This window comes from Talpa occidentalis, unplaced genomic scaffold, assembly GCF_014898055.3.
Source record: "Talpa occidentalis isolate TD23 unplaced genomic scaffold, MPIMG_talOcc4v2.1 talOcc4.12, whole genome shotgun sequence".
Taxonomy (NCBI): domain Eukaryota; kingdom Metazoa; phylum Chordata; class Mammalia; order Eulipotyphla; family Talpidae; genus Talpa; species Talpa occidentalis.
This window is the reverse complement of record NW_023601212.1, coordinates 50,812,486-50,831,262: the sequence shown is the minus strand read 5'-3', so window position 1 is coordinate 50,831,262 and position 18,777 is coordinate 50,812,486. Positions and strand designations below refer to the sequence as shown.

The following is an 18,777-nucleotide window of genomic DNA, read 5'->3' as shown; positions in this document are numbered from 1 at the left end:
CCAGGCTGCCTGTCGACGCCAAGTACCTAATCTCCCACATCTGATCTCGCCAGCCCTAAGCCGCCTAGGGAGGCGGCTGGAGGGAACCAGTTCCAGAACGGTGTGAACTGGGAGGGTGCGGGGCGAGGGGAGGCGGGACAACCGCCTCACGGTGAGGAGCCCCGAGCCGCGCGGAGCCGGGCGCCCGGGATCACCTTGCGCTGACCTAGTTGAGCCGGGCGGAGAGGAACCGAGGGACGCGGGAGGGAAGTGGGCGGGGCGGGGCCGCGGGAGGGGCGGGGCCGCGGCCGCGCGCGTCTCTTTCCTGCGCTCGCCTGTGATTCGCCGACGCAGCCGAGTCGGAAGCGTCCGGGAGGCGTGGGCGGCGGCGGCGACGGCGCACGTGGTGACGTGCAGGGGGTGCGGCGGCGCGGGAGGCGGCGGCGGCAGTGTGTCCCGGGTGCGCGTGGAGGTCGGTTGCTGGCTCGCTCGCGCGCGCGGAGCTGCGGGGTTCGCTCTCTCGGCTGCTGCTCCGGCGCGGCTGCGCAACGAGGAGTCACCGCGAACTCGGCGGCGCTCGCCTTCCCCGCAGCCTCCGCGAGTGACCGCTCGGGTCGCCACCCCCTCCGCGGCCTCGAGACGCTTTCAGTTGGGCCGGTCCCCGCCCGCTTCCTCCTGCTCCCCGTCGAAGCTCCGGAGATGAGTTTTTCCGTCTCTTCAGAGATGAACCAGGTAGGACACGCCGGTCTCGCGGGCCGCGAAGGGGGATGAGGCAGCGGCCGGACTCCGAGGCGAGGGGGCGGCGCGGAGCGGGTCGGGGCACGGCGCGGAGTCCCGGCCCGGAATAGGGCGCCCCGGCGACACCGCTCGCGGGAGATCGGGGCCGCCGCCGCCGCTCTGGGAGGGCCGGAAGCGGGCCCTGCGTTCCCGCGCTGCCCTGGTTGCCAGGTCGCGTTGGCAGCCGAGCGCGGTTGCCGGCTCCCTCCTCTCCCTGGCGGCGGGACGCGGGGGTGAGGAACGGGAAGTTTGCTGGAGAAGACCCCGGGGGCCCGGGGTGCGGGGGCCCCGCGGGAAGGAGGTGCGGGCGTCGGTTCCCGCTGTCAGGGGCCGCGCCCGGAGTGCAGCCCGCCCAGGGTCGGGACTGGACTCTGACTACCCGCTTTTGACTACCCGGAGCTGGCGCTGCGGGCTGGGCGCCGGTCTCCGGCCTCGCCGCGCCCGGGCCGGCGTGGGCGCACCGCGTCCCTCAGCCCTGGGGGCCCCGGGTCCTTTGTTCCTGCTCCACGTTGCGCGCTCTTCTTGCCAAGCGCGGGGAGTGGAGGCGGGAGGAGGGCGCGGCGGTCCTGCTGTGACGGCGCTGAGTGACTGCGGGCCCGGCCAATCCCGAGCGGGAGATGTGCGGGCGCCTCGACCCTCGCGGGCTGCGGTGGGGCGCCGGCGGGGCGGCGGTGGAGGGAGCCCGGGGGGAGGGGTTGGGGGAGAGGGCTGGGGGCTGCCCTGACGCTGTCTCTGGGGCGCAGGCAACTTTCTTATTCACAAAAGAAATGGCTAGACCATTGCCCTTTTCCAGCCCTGCGCAAGCATAGAGCCTCTGATGATAAACCTTTAGTGGTAGGGCGACGTTAGGCATTATTAGATGAGGGTTGAATGGAAGGAAACTTGAACCCCCAAGTCCTTTAGGTTTAGATTGAATGTGTATTTTTCCAATACGTGGTAGACAGACTCATTGTTTGAGACAGCTGACATTTCAAAAGATAGCAGATGTCTAAAGGGCGCGTTTGGTTTTCAGTGATGGGGGATTAGAACACCCTAGCTTCAAACTGTTCTTTGAGGATTTGTGTGTGATAATCGTCCGGTAGTAATAAATGACGTGCTACTAAACGTCTTGTAGTAAATGACAATTCGGAAAACCTACCTCTACTTTAAACAGTTGAACAAGTACACCATAATTCATTTTAATAATCCTAGCGCCCGCTTGATTTAAGGATAACTAAATGCTGATGAATAGCTTTTGGCATAATCCTGTTAAAACTTCTGTCTTGAAAATGCTGGAGGAGCACTAGTAATAGTATATCTGGACATGAGGCAAACACTGACTTTTTAGAATTGGATAGAGAATAGTATCATTTAATGCCAGCTGGCGGGCTACTGCTTATCAGATGTCTATAATTTGGTAGCTGGAAATAAAACCACTGACCAGAGAGAGACCTGGAAAGGATTTCCTCTGAATTTTCCTAATAGATGAAGTCTCTATAGTTAATTAATAGATATTAATTTCTTGATTTATCTTAATTTGTAGTTGTTTTTCTAAATTTTGCCCCCAAAATACAGGAGTTCAGGTTTTGGTTTTAGTTTTAGTGTCTTTTGGGCTACATTGGAGTGGGATTTTGTTTTTCCTGCATGTGGTTTTTGCAAATAAGTGTATTTTAATGGAAAATGTTTTCTCGTTCTGGGATTGTCTCAATCATTGATATTAAGGTAAAATACCCCTAAAAGTCATTTCGTTGACCTGTCAGCAGTATGTGTATCAAATCTTAAAAGGAGTTCTTAAAGTTTGGTCTCCGACTAGGTTGTGCCAGGGTGTAAGTAAAGTAATTATGAAGGGGTGATTTTAGATTTTTGTTAAAAAAAAAAAACAAAACAACACGAAAAATCATGCTCACTTTATTTGTAAACTTAAATTGCCACCTTGAAAATGATTCCTAAACCAGTATGTTAATCAGTGTCCTTACACTTTTGCTATCAACCTGGATGCCCAACTGGTATCTCAACATTATAATGTCCCAAAGCAAATTCCTTTTATCCTTCCCTAACTTTCAACATGCAACAAAACTGTTGCAGAAAACTGTGTTTTCTTAGCATTCTAATTTGATGTTGATTTTCACATAGCTAAGTGAAAATATCCTTACTGCCTTAGTTAGGATAGGCATAGGTATATAGTTTAATTTACTTTCTTACATGTTTTACCCATTATCCCAAATAATTATGCTACAATGTCTTGATTCTGCTTGCTAAAATCCTTACTGTTTTATATCATTGTTTAAACCTTAGCATTGTTCTCTCATTATTTCCTTTCCCATTATTAAGTATATGCATCCTGCAAACTACAACCTGTTGAAATAAATAGCTGCAGTTTCTGGAATATGTGTTCTATCTTTTTCCTCCTCTTGTTTGATTAATTAAAACCTTGTTTCCCTGGTTGTCTTTCTGGTTGATCTCTGCTTAGTGTTGAAGACAGGAGTGGCCTTGACTCTTGTGTTATGAGCATCCCATTCCAGATTGTTTCTGTCATATATTTGGTGCTGTAAATGTTTGTGGAATTACAGAACAATGAGATTAAAAGTTTAGAGCAAGTGAGTGAGTTTGAGTTTTGATATAGATAGATTGTAGTGGTAGTTTTGCAGGTGAAGCCGGGAATCTTAACTTCTGGTTCTAAAAAGATTCATTGTTTTACTTTATATTATTATAAGGTCTACTTCAAAATGGATTTAATATTTTGGAGTTGACTACCCTCAGAAGATTACCTTGATGTTTAAATATTACCTATAATTTGCCTTGAGGTTTTAAGCATACTTTAAAATTTTGATAAGGTTTTTATCTTGCTCTTTCTGAAGTCCCCAGAGGAGAATTTGGGAAGAGGTCATGTTGTGCCTACCTTTTTTGCAATTCTTTGATAATACCTGTTGAATTGCATATTAGTTAAACTAATCTTTTTGGGTCCTGTGGTAACCTAAAATCTTCTGGGTGTTGCTAAAGAAGTTAAATTTCTCAGGAATCTTGTCTCCCTCTTCTTGCACTGGCCATATTAAGAAGCTGTGACACTCATTTACCAGAGCATATTGTTTTTCACCCAAGTTTTAATTTTAAAAATTGACCGATGTATATTTTGAATAATATTCAAAACAATTTTACTCACTGGACTAAAACTGTGGAATGTTGGGGATTTTGTTCTTTTCAGAGAAAAAAGTTCTCCCCACTTTTTCACTCAGTTGTTGAGCTTCAGCTTAATAGATCAAACAGATCCATGCCTTTTTGGAATAGTTCAAAGGATTTGCCCAACCTTGCTTTAGTGGAAGTGAATGAACTTTTCAAAGACATGGTTTTGCAAGCAGGAGTTTATAAAATCTCTTAAGTTGAGGGTGGGTGAGAATAAGGAATAGTAGTATATTAGATAAAATAAATTTGCTGCATTACCTCACATGTCACCTGGCCTTTGACTAGCTTTTAAAATCAAGTCAGAATATAGTCATCAGTAGACATTAGGAGATGAAGTTCATATTATTAAAACCCTAATGTAGTAAATGTAGAACTCAACTTTATTACAAAATGAATGTTATTGTACAAATTGGTATGCCAAGAGTTACTCTAGAAATTCTCCGATAATTTCTCTCAGAGAAATGAATTGATTTTAACCAATTTTTCCCCTCACAATAAGGGTAGAAATTTCAGTTTGTCAAATGTAAGTAAGATGCTATTTTCATTCTTGGTTAGATGAAGACTAATTTTTAAATAAGTACTGAATAAAACTGATCACAGTTTAAAATAAAATAGTTCTAAATACCATACAGTGTTTTTAGTTTTTCAGAGGTCACTCTAATCGTATCAAAATAATTTGAGGATTCCCCTCTCCACCCCTTAGCCTTGCTTTAAGAGGTACTGATAAATCTGAAGTGAGGAGTTAACCAATTGTGTCAGTGAATTGGTCACCACAGTATATACCATAAATACAAAGTTGTTTAATATGAGCTAGGTTTTGGCTGAACATCTTTATAGGTTTCTTTAGGGTGGTGTGTTTTTTTGTCTCTCGGAAAACATCTGTTAAAACTGATTTTTTAAAAGCTGAATTGACTAATCTAGATGAAAATACATAAAGCAGAGGAAATCGGTGTTACATAACGGTAAAATATAATTTTATTTCAGGGGTAGCCATGGACAGCAGTACTAGCCTAGTCAGAATGCTCTGGTTTCTTTGAAACAAGTCCTAAATTGTGGAAACCAATGAGGGAATATGGGATACAGCTTTCACAACATGTGCAGGTGTTGAACTTGACACAGTAGGTTTCTTGAATTAGAACAGGACTTGCGGATTCTGGGCTAAGTGGATTATTATCCTTGACAATTGTTAGCTTTAGAATTGTGGGTTTGATAGGTAAAACCAAGTGATGTTAAGATGTCCATTTTTAAAAGTATGCATTATCTTTTAAATAATTTCCTATTTAATTTTGGTTTCCTGAATTAGACAGTGGTGTAATAGCAATACAGGTGATAAAAAAATACCTTCTGAGGTGATGACAAAAAATACCATCTGAGTGAATTGAGTGGGGGAAAGAGTAGGTAGGAGAGCTACCTTGAACCATAATTATTTATTGCATTGGTATTTTTATTACTGTGTATGAGAAAAGTGACTCTACAAAGCATAGGCATCAATATTTTGCCTTTTGTTGATTTAGTTCATTTCAACAAATTACTCGTCTTTGTATTTCAAGCTTCTTGGTTAGTGGTATTGGTAGGGAAGACATGGAATGGATTCAAAAAGGGAATAAGACAGAGGCTTTGCCTTTAGGGTACTTTGAATAAAGGAAGATAAAGCAGGTACACAGAAACACAGCCCAGAACACACCAGCTGGAAGTTCATACATAACTTGTAGAGGGGGTTCAGTATGTGGAGATGACAGGGGAAACTACTTCTCAATTGGGGGGATTTGGTAGGGACGCTGAAGGTAAAATTCGTCTGGCAGAGATTAGGTTAAGGGTATTCCAAGAAGAGAGAACAACTTGAACAGAGGGACAGAACTGGGAAGTGCTGAGCACTTTTGGGAACAGTTTATCTGGTTTAACTGTAACACTGTATATATTTCTGGGCATAATGCCCAAAGTAACCCAAAGGTTGCTGGCTGGTGAAAACAGATCATATGTTTGCATATTTGTTGCAGTCTGATAGTAAGGACTTATAGGTAACCAATGTTTATACTTGTTCTCTAATGTTGGTTAGTGTATCTCACTTAAAGGATGACAGTTGTTAGCTACAGTCCCGTGGGAGGATTTTATTTTGGGGGGGGGAAATCATCTGAGTAGTTGCAGGTTAAATGAAAAATGGTCATGTGTAATTGCATTTGTGTTAGTATTTTCTCTATTTTTACTAAAGATTAGGGCTTTGCTTGATCTGGTTGATTATTCTGGATATCTAACTAAAATTTGCCATTTTTACAGATTATGGTGCATGATTATCACAGAAGAAATTCATGTCTATAGCTTTTAAGGACTTGATTACATCATTTTCAAGCCTGATAGTTTTGGAATCACCATTAGAGCTTAAGACACCTCTGCCTTCACTTCAGCCACCTTTCTTCATACCTCAACGAAGTGCTGATTTTTAACACTCCTTTGTCTTTGGATTATTTAAGACGTCCCAGAGATATATTTCTTACCAGTAAAGTAAGTAAATATTCAGTGCCCGGTGCAACATTAAGAAACATTGTTTTTTCTAAAGTCTATGCTGATGAGTACAGTGACATCCTTTCATAATTTTTTAAAAGGCAGAGAGTCAGTAGTCATTTGTAGGGGAAAAAAAACATTTTCCCAATTTTCTCCTTTCCATAAACTATTTGAGTTTAAATAAGTCATTTCAGGCTGAAATTTATTACTGCTTTTTAATGATACATTTTGTATAGCTTTTAGTTCACAAGTAAAGGTGAAATAAAAATTATAGGAAAATAAGTTTCCTGTAATTTTATGAGATAAATTATTCAGGATATATGCAACTCACAAAACAATTTAATACACTTAGGTATTAATTTTTCTTGCTTATGGGTAAAGGAATGACAGTCATCCAACTCCTATGATCACATTGTTCTAGGCTTTTAGGTTGTTACTTGTATGGGTTTGGGCAGGGCTGACAGGTGTGTAGACCCGGCCAGACTTTTGAGTTACTGCTACTGTATGAATCCTTACAAAGACTTAAGGCCAAAGAAAGACTTTGTACATTTGGAACCAGTGTTGTTTCCGTAGTGTTCTTATGTGGTGGTAGGTTGGAATTTGAAAATAAAGATACTCTATTACTCTTTAAGGTATTATCACCATTCACAAGTAAAATAACTCATTTTCTTTCTTTCTGACCTTTAGCTAAATTTGTAAGGAAAAATGATTCCCAACGGATATTTAATGTTTGAAGATGAAAATTTCATTGAATCTTCTGTTGCCAAATTAAATGCTCTGAGGAAAAGTGGCCAGTTTTGCGATGTTCGGCTTCAGGTATTTAAACTTCAGTTGGAAACTTACAGAATCGGTATTTTATTACTAAAACCCATAAGTTCTTGGATTTGCTTATTTTTTTTTCATAGATTTAATAAAATTTTTTTGAAAAATGATTTACCTTTAAATGTAAAATAAAGGGCCTGATGTAGTAATTAGCTAGAGAAATACATAGTCATAGTCCACAGTATTTCTAATTTTAATTATTCATAATTTCAGGTCTGTGGCCATGAGATGTTAGCACACAGAGCAGTCCTGGCTTGCTGTAGTCCCTATTTATTTGAAATCTTTAATAGTGATAGCGATCCCCATGGAGTTTCTCATGTTAAGTTTGATGATCTCAACCCAGAAGCTGTTGAAGTCTTGTTGAATTATGCCTACACTGCTCAGTAAGTGCTTTGAAGTTAATCATATAACCAGGGAATGTTACCGGGGAATTCTAAGTCTCTAAATTTTTTAAAATTAAGTATGTGTTTAAGACCTTGGTATCATAAATGATAAATAACTTTTTTTTTAATAGGTTGAAAGCTGATAAGGAATTGGTAAAAGATGTTTACTCTGCAGCAAAAAAACTGAAGATGGATCGAGTAAAGCAGGTAAAGTACCAGTTGTAGTCTATAAGGAATGCTGTTAGTGGGAAGTCTTTCTTTATTTCAGAATGTATAACCTACCATAGGACATTGCTAAGTCTCAAAAATTTGAAAATAGCCCTTTTTCCCTAGAGAAGTGAATATTAACTGTTTAACTGTAGTTTTGTAGCAAAATCATACTTCTGGTAACTTGGATTAGTCTTTCTTTTCCACTGGTCTTCGCTGGCAGGGTGGTTGTCCTGATAGCATGAACTAAAATATTCCTGTTTTCTCAAGAGTCAGTTATATAACTTATATTATCAATTCTTTCATTCTGTACTTTTGGTTCCTCTTGGTACCACCACTGAGAAGTGCTTAATAAGCAAAGCATTTAATCTTCTAATGCCAGGGTCAGTAAATTTCAAGCCTCAGGCAGCTGCCTGTTTATATAAAGTTTTCTTAAGGAACACAGATTTCATTTCCATTTGATTAATAGCTGCTTTCCAACTATAGTGACAGTTGGCTGGTGACACCAACGGTAGGGCTCACAAGCCTGAAATCCTATCTGGCCTTCTATGAAAATGTTTGCTGGCATCTCCTCTACCTAATAATCCTTGGATGGCTTATAGCACATGTCTCTCAAGTTAACTTTCTTAGCTTCTCCCTAATGTAGTTGCTATTTTTCAGAAATTATTTCCTAATTATCTTCTTTTCAAATGCTCTAGCCAAAATAAATTGTTTGCTGTTATCTTTCCTGCTTCCTCTCTGCTTTCAACATCATTCTTTCTCTAATAGAGATCTATTCTGACATTGCCTTTACGAACCTTTATCTAATTTTTCTAGTTGAAAATACTTGTCTGAACACATCACATGCACTATCAAAGCATTTCAGTTTATTGCATCTTTCCTGAAATAGCTTACGCATTTGTATGGCATCTTTAGGTGGTTTTCGTTTGCATACATATGTTATTCCCACTGTAAAATTGTTCTACTAAGCAGTGGTTTTTTGATTCGTTATTTTATCTTCTCACAGTACTTTCCCATTTTGCATCAAGTTTTTGTTAAATAAAATTTATGTAAATGCTGGCACTTGTGTATTTCTTTTCCAAGGTTTGTGGCGATTATTTACTATCTAGAATGGATGTTACCAGCTGCATCTCTTACCGGAATTTTGCAAGTTGTATGGGAGACTTCCGTTTGTTGAATAAGGTTGATGCTTATATTCAGGAGCATTTGTTACAAATTTCAGAAGAGGAAGAGTTTCTTAAGCTTCCACGGCTAAAGGTAAGGAGTAAAATCTAAACGAAATAGTTACTACTTAGTTCCAGGCATGGAATCTTTGTCCATATTTCAAGAGACTGAGTAATGGTAATGAAAAATAGTACTGGAATGCAGTGAAACTGTTTTTTGTAGAAGTGTGAGTGATCTGCCCAGGAGTTACATGTTCTTTGTTTTATGGCTACTGGCTCCCTTACAAATAAAAATAAGTGCATAGACTGCAATTGGACATCTGACAGCTTTATTGAAAAGTTGAGAATTAAAGTGAAAATTAGAGACTCAACACTGACCCCCGTGTCACTGTTTTTCTGCAACTAGTTGGAGGTCCTGCTTGAAGATAATGTCTGCTTGCCCAGCAATGGCAAAGTGTACACAAAGGTAATCGACTGGGTGCAGCGGAGCATCTGGGAGAATGGAGGCAGTCTGGAGGAGCTGATGGAAGAGGTGAGTTCTAAAGTAAATGGGATTCAACAATTCTTAAAAATTATTTTGCTGTAACATGAAGGATTCCCTTTCACTTTTATTTTATAACCATGACCCTAAAGAATTTAAATTTTGCTATAGGTACCCCTAAGCTGAGAAACAGGGGGGGTGTCCAGGTGAGCTGAATGAACTGTTCAGTTTGGTCTTCTGCTTTTCTTTTTTTTTCTTTTTTTTAATTTCCTTGCTTATTATGTGCTGTTAACTTTCTTTAAAGTAGCATGTAATTTGCTTTAGAAATGGGAGGTGGTACTGAAATTTTCTGTAGATTCTTAATTTTTCTTCACAGGTTTTTGCTTTAAATGTGACAAGTAGGTAAAAGCTTCTAATGGTTGTTCCTCCCCATTGATTTATCTCCCCATAGGTTTATTAACAAAACTAGGATACCCAAGACTGAAGAAACAAGAAGAAACCTCAAGTGTATTGACACGTAAAGAAGCAGCAGTCCTGCCCCAGTTCTCCTAAGAAAAATCCGCTGTGGGCAGAGAACGATGATGATTTAATGGTGTTTACTCCTTTACAGGATTCTTATCTTTAAAGCTTTGTGTTTTTCAATGGTGTTGTTCATACATATAGTCACTTGGGCTACTTTTTAAAACTACACAAGAGAAAATCAATGGAGAAATAGTGGGACCCAAATGTGCAGATGCAGCGGTTAGAGTGACCTTGAGTTCACTCCACTTACGCCGTTCATATTCACTAACAGTTGGCCACATTGAGTAGGCCTTTAAAAATATTGTTACCATGTTTTGGAAAGGCTAACAGTTGATCTTTAAGTTTTCTGTAGTTTCCCACTTGAAAATCAGATGCATTTGGCCATGTACTGCATCTGGTAAGGGAGGTCTCACTACAGTGTGTTTGCATTTTTGCGTTTGTTTCTTATCTGCTTATCTTAACATTGCATACAGGATAGAAATATGTTTATGCAAATCAGATTCCTTCACTGGTGTAAACCTTGTTCAGTATTTTATTGTAAATATGTATATTCTCTCAGAGCCTATCTATTGTACTAGTGCCTTTTTTCTTAATGCTATTATAATTGAAACGATGAAAAAAATGAAGATTTCTTTCAAGCCTTTCAAGCCAAGGACTGACTCTTCAGCCAGTATTAGAAGATTTTGTATTTTATTTTTGTTTTTTAAATTTTTACAACCATGACATATATTTTTCTTTACTTCGGGATCCTGCCAGAGTAAGAGGTTCAAGAAGCTCAAGCAGCACACTGGAGGTTACCTTGAGGCGTTTGTGTGATCTGCATAATAGTGGAGTAGCCATGGAGACAGTAGCCACATGGGTGTTCTGTTGCTGTTTTTCAGGTTCAAACCTTGTACTACTCAGCTGATCACAAGCTGCTTGATGGGAACCTACTAGATGGACAGGCTGAGGTGTTTGGCAGTGATGATGACCACATTCAGTTTGTGCAGGTACACATTGCACATCTGAGGTAACCTCAGGTTAAAATTTGATTAGAGCATTTTATAGTATATTGAAATTTTCCTTTAATAAAGGAAAGTAGAAGAATATTGGTATAACTGGACATAAACATTTTTGGGAGGAAACAAACATTATTACTCAACAAATTAGGAAACACTTGTTTAGATTTTTTTTCCCTCAGTAAAATAAGATTTACAAGTAATATGCAAAAGGGTGAATAAATTGAAGCAATGTGGAAACTATTTGTTAATTTGGTTAGATTAGAAAAAATTGTTTGCAACAGGAATGACTGTTAGACCCAATTTTTAAATATCTCAAGTATAAATGTTTTTAGTTCATGGACAAATAACAGAGAAACATGAACACACCATGAGTATCACAGTGAACCCACCAGTTTCAATACTACCTGGGTCAAGAAGATCAGATTTTTAGTATCTGAGCAGCTTTCTTGCCTCTTTATCAGTCACTGCCCTCCACAGTCCCAAATAAAACCATTTTCCTAATTTCTGAAATAATAGATTAATTTGCCTGTTTTGGAAATTTATATAAAAGTTCATACGGTATATTCTTTTTGTTTGGCCATAGCTCAATGTAACATTTGTGAGAGATAAAATCACATGAACTGACCCAGATTAATGTGTTTTTGCCTCTAATAATTAGGTGGTAGATAGTGACTTGGTAGTAAAGAGTACAGTGAAGTTATCAGGTGGTCTGTGAATATATTTTCACAAAAAGTCTTTGGGTTTGAATAGTTGATGTTTGCTCACGTTTGTTTATTTTGGATGATTCTACAAAAGGCATAAAGGGGAGGGCATAGTGGAGACAAGAGGAGAGAAACTAGGGAAATTTCCCACGGGAAGCAACACTGGAGCAGTCTGAGGATTTAGGAGTTTGCATAGCAGATGAAGCAAAGGATATCTGCACAGGGATGATAACTCTTGGAATTGCAGGCCACTGAAAAGTAGGCACATAAACACCTGTTTGGAACTTACATTTTATCCTGCAAGTAGTAAGGACTTTTAAAATAATTTTAGAGGGCCTCTCCTGGTGGCGCAGTGGTTGAGAGCTGGGCTATGAGGCTGCCCACAGCCTCTGCAGTGCCGGTTCATTCCCCGGCTGCCGGCGAGGGTTCCACAAAAAAAAAAAAAATAATAATTTTAGATAAGGGAGTAGAGTTATATGGGTAGATGTGTTTCATAACTTTTAACAGTAGTGGAAATTGGAGCACTAATGAAATAATAGGGGAATTGGTTAAATATGGCATTCGCACACAGCAAAGATGTTCATTAATCATAGTTTAGACAAATGTTTAACAATCAGATGGCGCTCTGGGATTCCAGCTGATTCGAGCTTTTATACTTAACAAAGTGATAACGAAATGATTAAACCCTTATATTTAATAACCAGGGACAGAAAATTAAAGCTGTGAGACCATTTGCAGACTATTAAAAGCTGTAGATAAGTGGGGGAAATAATGAGGGCTTGATTCAGGGCAAGCAGGAGAAAAGGTAAAATTAACATTTATAGTTACAAAAGTTGTGAATGTTTAACTTAGGGAAAAGGAAGAATTTGAGCATGTGCAGGCCTCTTGACATGGTAGGACTAGGTGCTGGTGTCAGGAGTAGAGATAATGAAGTACGAAGGATGAGGGGACCCACTAGGTTTCAGGGATAGGAAAAGAAATGGAGAAGAAGCCATTAGAATGGTAGGAGGACAGCTAAGAGTCACATAGCATTGTAAAAACCAGCTAACAGAAGAAAATTGGAAGAACTAAATTGTCAGCGTGTCAAATCATTGTCTGGGAGAACATGTCGAAAAGGATAGAAATAGCCCTTTGGAATTAGTTTTAGGAAATAACTAATATTTAAGAAGCCCTTACTTTGAAAAGTGATAGTAAAAAAACCTGCGGAACCAGAAGGAAAATGTGGTGGGAAGAGATGATAAGAGAAAAATTGAAGCATTATACTTGATAATGTTCCAGAAGGAATATGAAAGTGTTAATCTGCATTTATACATAAAGCTTATTGGCTATATACTACTAGTAGTCTTTATTGTCATCATACTTCTCTCTTTCACACCTGTTTTCTCTCAGACCATATATTAGAAGAGTTTTTCTTTACTGCAATAAAACCTTTTAATGTAAGCATCAATTTGTCGTACTTGGGATCCCTTCTTCCCACAGAATGGAATGGGGTTTTATGTACTTTGTAATTCCTAGTATCAGAGGGCATGGTCTGTCATAGTATAAAGACTGTTTTTATTTTCATCTTTCAGTTGTATTTCCTTAGCCAATGCAAATCTTGTGTTTCACTATTTTTATCTATAAAATGGGTAGGTAATAATTGTCCTCACTGGAGTAAAAGAAATTTGAATCAGGTACCTAATTATCATTAGGTACATAATAAATGCCCAAATAGAATTTAATGATAATCATAAACATGATTCCTTCTCGCCCTTTTCTCAGTAGCTTGCATACGCTATAACTGTACTTCCTGAATGGCCCAGACCAAACTTTCAATAGTTTTGTCATGGCTTCCGAATTCTTTTTCTCTGCGGTTACATGGATTTTTGCTGCTACTAGAGGCAAATTTCCATCAGCACTCTTGGCACCGTGTGGCTTTGGCCATGGAGACCAAAAGAAGTGAATAAACAGACACCAAGTGCTGAAAGTGTATCTGTCCATTTGGCAGTTGCTCTCGAGGCAGTCTTGACTCTTCCAGTTCCTTCCATGTGAGCTTTTTCCTTTGGATGTGTAAGAACTAAAGAAATTGGGACAAAACCACCAAAAGGAAACTCCTACACAATAGTGTAATTTTCTCACAGTCATTGAAAATTTGCAGCTTTATCCATTTCTTCTCCTTTTAACTTTCCAGTGTATGCTACTTTTGTGAATGTTTGGTTCTTTTAAGCATTATTGTTTCATTTCTGGTTACTATTTCTTTTATATTTGTGTTTTGATGTAGTCCTGTTTTTCTAGAAAGCCAGCCTATATAATACCTATAAGGTAGTCCTAATGAAACACACTTAAAGTGTTTCTTGCAGTTGCCAGTTTTTTCTTTAAAATACAATCAGGAACTGGATGGATCAGTTTGTTCATTGCTGGCACTGTATGAAGGATACTAGTACCTATGACTTAGGTTTGAATTTCATGAGGAAGGGGATTAAATGTATCCTCTCAGTTATTTCAGGACGTTTTAAATTTTTATCTTTTGGAAGATTCAGAATTTGATTTAAAGAGTATATGAGCTTATATGGATTATTGGGGGAGTGTCGCCCCCCCCCCACCTTTGGGGTACTCCAATACACAATCTACAATATGTACTTTTGTTTAAACTGAGCTTTTTCTAACCAGGATATTTGTATAGGTCTAGTTGTTTCATCATTAAGTGGAGATGGAAGTATGCCAGTAATTTCTATCAACTGGAAAGTGTTGTGTTAAAATTAGGTGTGCTATATATGTCATTCATGGGTGAAGGACACTGAGTATTTTTCCTGTGTGTGAACTAGCTCAGGAACAAAGTTACACCAGCTATGGCCTTTGGCTAGGTTTCTGTAGCTACCTTTTGATTTTGCAGAAAAAGCCACCACGTGAGAATGGCCATAAGCAGTTAAGTAGCGGTTCCATTGGATGTATCTCTTCTCCAAATGCTACCACACAAAGCCCTAAGCATGAGTGGAAAATCGTTGCTTCGGAAAAAACTTCAAGTAAGTGTATTTTACTTGTCTGATTGTCTTCACTTATTTAAGAAAGAATGTTTAGTGGAACCATTTAATACTTTAAATTGACTACTTGAGGAAAAAGGCTAAAATTTGGAAAAAAGCAGATTGTTCCAATTTGCAATCTGGATAAAGTGGAGTCCAGTTCAGGATCACACAATAACCAAAAGTTACATTAATTTGCATCTTAAACATAGAACTCTTTTGCTTACAGATAACACTTACTTGTGCCTGGCTGTGCTGGATGGTATATTCTGTGTAATTTTCCTTCATGGGCGAAACAGCCCACAGAGCTCACCGACAAGTACTCCAAAACTAATTAAAAGTTTAAGCTTTGAGATGCAGCCAGATGACCTAATAGAAAAGCCCATGTCTCCTATGCAGTATGCACGATCTGGTCTGGGGACAGCAGAGATGAATGGCAAACTCATTGCTGCAGGTAAGAACTAACAGATGAGGGCCTCCCCGGTGGCGCAGCGGTTGAGCGCTGGGTTGCGAAGCTGCCCGCAGCCTCTGCAGCGCTGGTTCGATCCCCGGCTGCTCCCCGGCCACCGGAGGAGGGTCCCACATGGCGCGCAGACCTCTCCTGCCGCCCGCTGCTCCCCTCAGCAGTGTACTTCGCTCCTTCTGCCTGCTCTGCTCCCTGCTCTGGCTCTGGTGAATTCTCTCACCCTCCTGCGCTTCTGACTGTACCCAGTGCTTGTATAAATAAATAAAAATAAATCTTTTAAAAAAAAAAAAAAAAAAGAACTAACAGATGAGTGTTTTCGTACTGGAAATCTTCAGGTGGCTAGGCCAGTTGCTTGTAACATGCAAACTTTGGAAGAGAAGGGGCTTGATGTCTTCTCCTTTGAAACTCTATCTAACCATATTCTAAGATAGCAGTATAACGAGTTAAAATACATTTTTATTACCTAAACTTCAAATCAGTGACTACTTCTAATTTAAAAAAAAATATAAAGTGGTTTATAGTTCTCTCCTAATTAATTTTTGAGCCAAAGCAAGTACTTTACTCGTACTGGTAATGTTATTCAGCTATTATAAGCTCTTAGTTGAATTACCAACTAAGGGGGCCTTCATAAGTTTGTGGGTGAAAATATTTTTTCTCATGCATCTTAAGTCTGCATAAACATAATGCCTGGTGATTCTTTTCCAGGTGGCTATAACAGAGAAGAATGTCTTCGAACAGTTGAATGTTACGATCCGCATACAGATCACTGGTCCTTTCTTGCTCCCATGAGAACACCAAGAGCCCGATTTCAAATGGCTGTACTCATGGTGAGTGCATTGTGTTGCCAGAAGGAGCAACCCATATTGAACTTTTTCTCATTACTTCAGAATGGCAGACATTCTAATCTCTCGCCTTTGGCATAGGGCCAGCTCTATGTGGTAGGTGGGTCAAATGGCCACTCAGATGACCTGAGTTGTGGAGAAATGTATGATCCAAACATAGATGACTGGATTCCTGTTCCAGAACTGAGAACTAACCGTTGCAATGCAGGTAGTAATACTTTCCTTCTGAGATAACTAGTATGTAAATGTGATAACTGTCATATAATCTTACTTAATTCTTATCATAGGAGTGTGTGCTCTGAATGGAAAACTGTACATTGTTGGTGGCTCTGATCCATATGGTCAGAAAGGATTGAAAAATTGTGACGTATTTGATCCTGTAACAAAGTCATGGACAAGCTGTGCTCCTCTTAACATACGTAAGTTGATATTATCTCTCTCAAAGTTGCTGTTTTTGTTTTTTTAAAGATTTATTTATGCATAGGAGAGCTGGAGTACAGGCCAGAGGCATGTTGTGGGGGGTGAGAGGATTCGCCAGAGACAGAGTGGGGAACAGAGCAGGCAGATTGACTAAAGTACACTGCTGAGGCGAGCAGTGGGCGAGTCAGGAGAGTTCTGCTGGAGAGTTCTGCTGTGCCTTGTGAGTTGCTCCCTGGCTGACTGAGAATGGATAGCTTCATAGGTTGCGTCTTAACCCTTGCACCACCAGGGAGACCCCAAAGTTGCTGTTTTTCTAAGATCTTTGCATCAGTAGTATGTGACGTCCACATTTAGTTATGGGAGAGACAGTACCAATTTTGCTTTGACTTGATTTTTTGACAGGTAGACACCAGTCTGCAGTCTGTGAACTTGGTGGTTATCTGTACATAATTGGGGGCGCAGAGTCATGGAATTGTCTGAACACAGTAGAACGTTACAATCCTGAAAATAACACCTGGACTTTAATTGCTCCCATGAATGTGGCAAGGCGAGGAGCTGGGGTGGCTGTTCTTGATGGTGAGTGTTGGGATTTGGTGAGTGAGGACTAGGTTCTGGCAATGATTTGCTCTAGAACTCTTAAGAATTCAGAAAATGGGGATCGGTGGTTTGTCTTTTAGAAATGTCTTTCATAATAAGACTCAGTACTTGCTATCTAACTTAAATATATTAATTCACTAGTGTTTTGGTAGATGTTCATTTTCTCCCATAAACCACATCCACAAAGCATCCTCTTAGCAGTTGAGCTTGTTTCTTTAAATTGTAAGAAATTTAAAGAATTTGATTTGCAAAACAAAAACATGCAAATCATAGATCTAGTCTTTTCTAATGTTTATTCCATACTTAGAAAAAAAAAATTGACTGTTTAAACAAGGCTTTCCAGACAATTAAGTGTAGACACAACTTTTTCCACATTCATTTTATTCATTTATGTATACTTATGTAATTGTAGTAATGAATTTAGCGTTTTTTGGGACAAAGCAGAATCTTGGTAAGTTATGGCTGAACTGGTGAAAGCTTAAGTGTATAGACACTGCCAGCAAGCAGCCTACTGACCTGCAGCCTTCAGCCTACTATTTAAAACACTGGAACCATTAACTGCATGAATATTCTAAAATAGTCATAATTCTCAGTCTCTTTCCAAGAAGAAATATTTGTAACAATCATTTTCTGTTGTTGGAAAGTTCTAGAAAAGAGTTATTTGAAATCTGCTTTCCTATAACTTTTTGAATCTTAGTTCTCATGGAAGGAAATAATGGAAAATGTCCAGTGCACAGAACTGTTCTGTGCTACTTACTAGCTGTGTCTTTGTTGTCTACTTGGGGGAAATGGTAACTGCAGCAACCCTATCCTGTAACACAACTACCTTAGAATTGTTGTGAGAAACACTTTAGATGCTGCCCCACCCGCCCCCCCTTAAGTTGCCTAAGTTCCATGTGCAAATGGTTTTTTTTTTTATCACTTTTATTCCATTTTGTGTCTCCAGCTTCCAGAGAATGCCTGCCATGTTAGTAGACTCTTCACATTTTTTTTTTTTGACAGAATGAACAGGCATCTCTACTAAGAATTACTTTCTTTAGCAAAGGGCAGATTTAGGGTTTTTTCTTGTACTTCAGCCTCCTTAGATTTATTTTGTCTCATTTCTCTTTTAGGAAAACTGTTTGTAGGTGGTGGCTTTGATGGTTCTCATGCCATCAGCTGTGTGGAGATGTATGATCCATCTAGAAATGAATGGAAGATAATGGGAAACATGACTTCACCAAGGAGCAATGCTGGGATTGCAACTGTAGGGAGCACCATTTATGCAGTGGGAGGATTTGATGGCAATGAATTTCTGAATACGGTGGAAGTCTATAACCTTGAGTCAAATGAGTGGAGTCCCTATACAAAAATTTTCCAGTTTTAGCAAATTCAAGACCCTTTGAAACTAACAGGCTTAGTGATGTAATTGTGTTTAGTAGAGGTACACTTGTGAATAAGGAGGGTGGGTGGGTATAGATGTTGCTAACTGCAACACAGAGCTTTTGCATATTGCATATTATTAAACAATGCTGTACATACTTTTTGTTTTATTTGAAAAGGAATGCAAAGATGATGAAAAGTCTGTTTTGTGTATTTTTAGGAGTACTTTGTTACTTTACATTTTGGAAGTTGATATTGTAAAAGAATAAACCAAGAATTGATTGGACATGTCATTTCAAGAAGTTCCCTCTCCCCTACATTTGTTTTCCCAATTTGCACATTAATAAACGACACTTCCCTCAAATGTGTATTGTGGGGCAAAAGATGTTAGAACTAA

The 18,777-nt window shown here is 39.7% G+C and overlaps 1 protein-coding gene across 1 annotated transcript; it reads left to right on the top strand.

The window, feature by feature from the left end:
- Positions 1-477: 477 nt before the first annotated feature.
- IVNS1ABP (influenza virus NS1A binding protein) lies at positions 478-18,409 on the top strand. The gene is made up of 15 exons (XM_037506313.2): positions 478-711; positions 6,190-6,414; positions 7,102-7,230; positions 7,450-7,619; positions 7,751-7,826; positions 8,910-9,083; positions 9,396-9,521; positions 10,874-10,981; positions 14,567-14,696; positions 14,923-15,147; positions 15,865-15,986; positions 16,083-16,209; positions 16,289-16,420; positions 16,824-16,997; positions 18,131-18,409. Exons 3-15 carry the CDS (start codon positions 7,120-7,122, stop codon positions 18,382-18,384), a joined length of 1,929 nt encoding a protein of 642 aa, XP_037362210.1. The 5' UTR covers positions 478-711; positions 6,190-6,414; positions 7,102-7,119; the 3' UTR covers positions 18,385-18,409.
- Positions 18,410-18,777: the final 368 nt, after the last annotated feature.

Excerpts from the sequence above, each read along its gene's own strand:
- IVNS1ABP (XM_037506313.2), top strand. The coding sequence starts at position 7,120 with ATGATTCCCAACGGATATTTAATGTTTGAAGATGAAAATTTCATTGAA. Across the intron at positions 7,827-8,909 it reads AGATGGATCGAGTAAAGCAG|GTTTGTGGCGATTATTTACT; the intron begins GTAAAGTACCAG and ends TTCTTTTCCAAG. Across the intron at positions 16,210-16,288 it reads AACTAACCGTTGCAATGCAG|GAGTGTGTGCTCTGAATGGA; the intron begins GTAGTAATACTT and ends TTCTTATCATAG.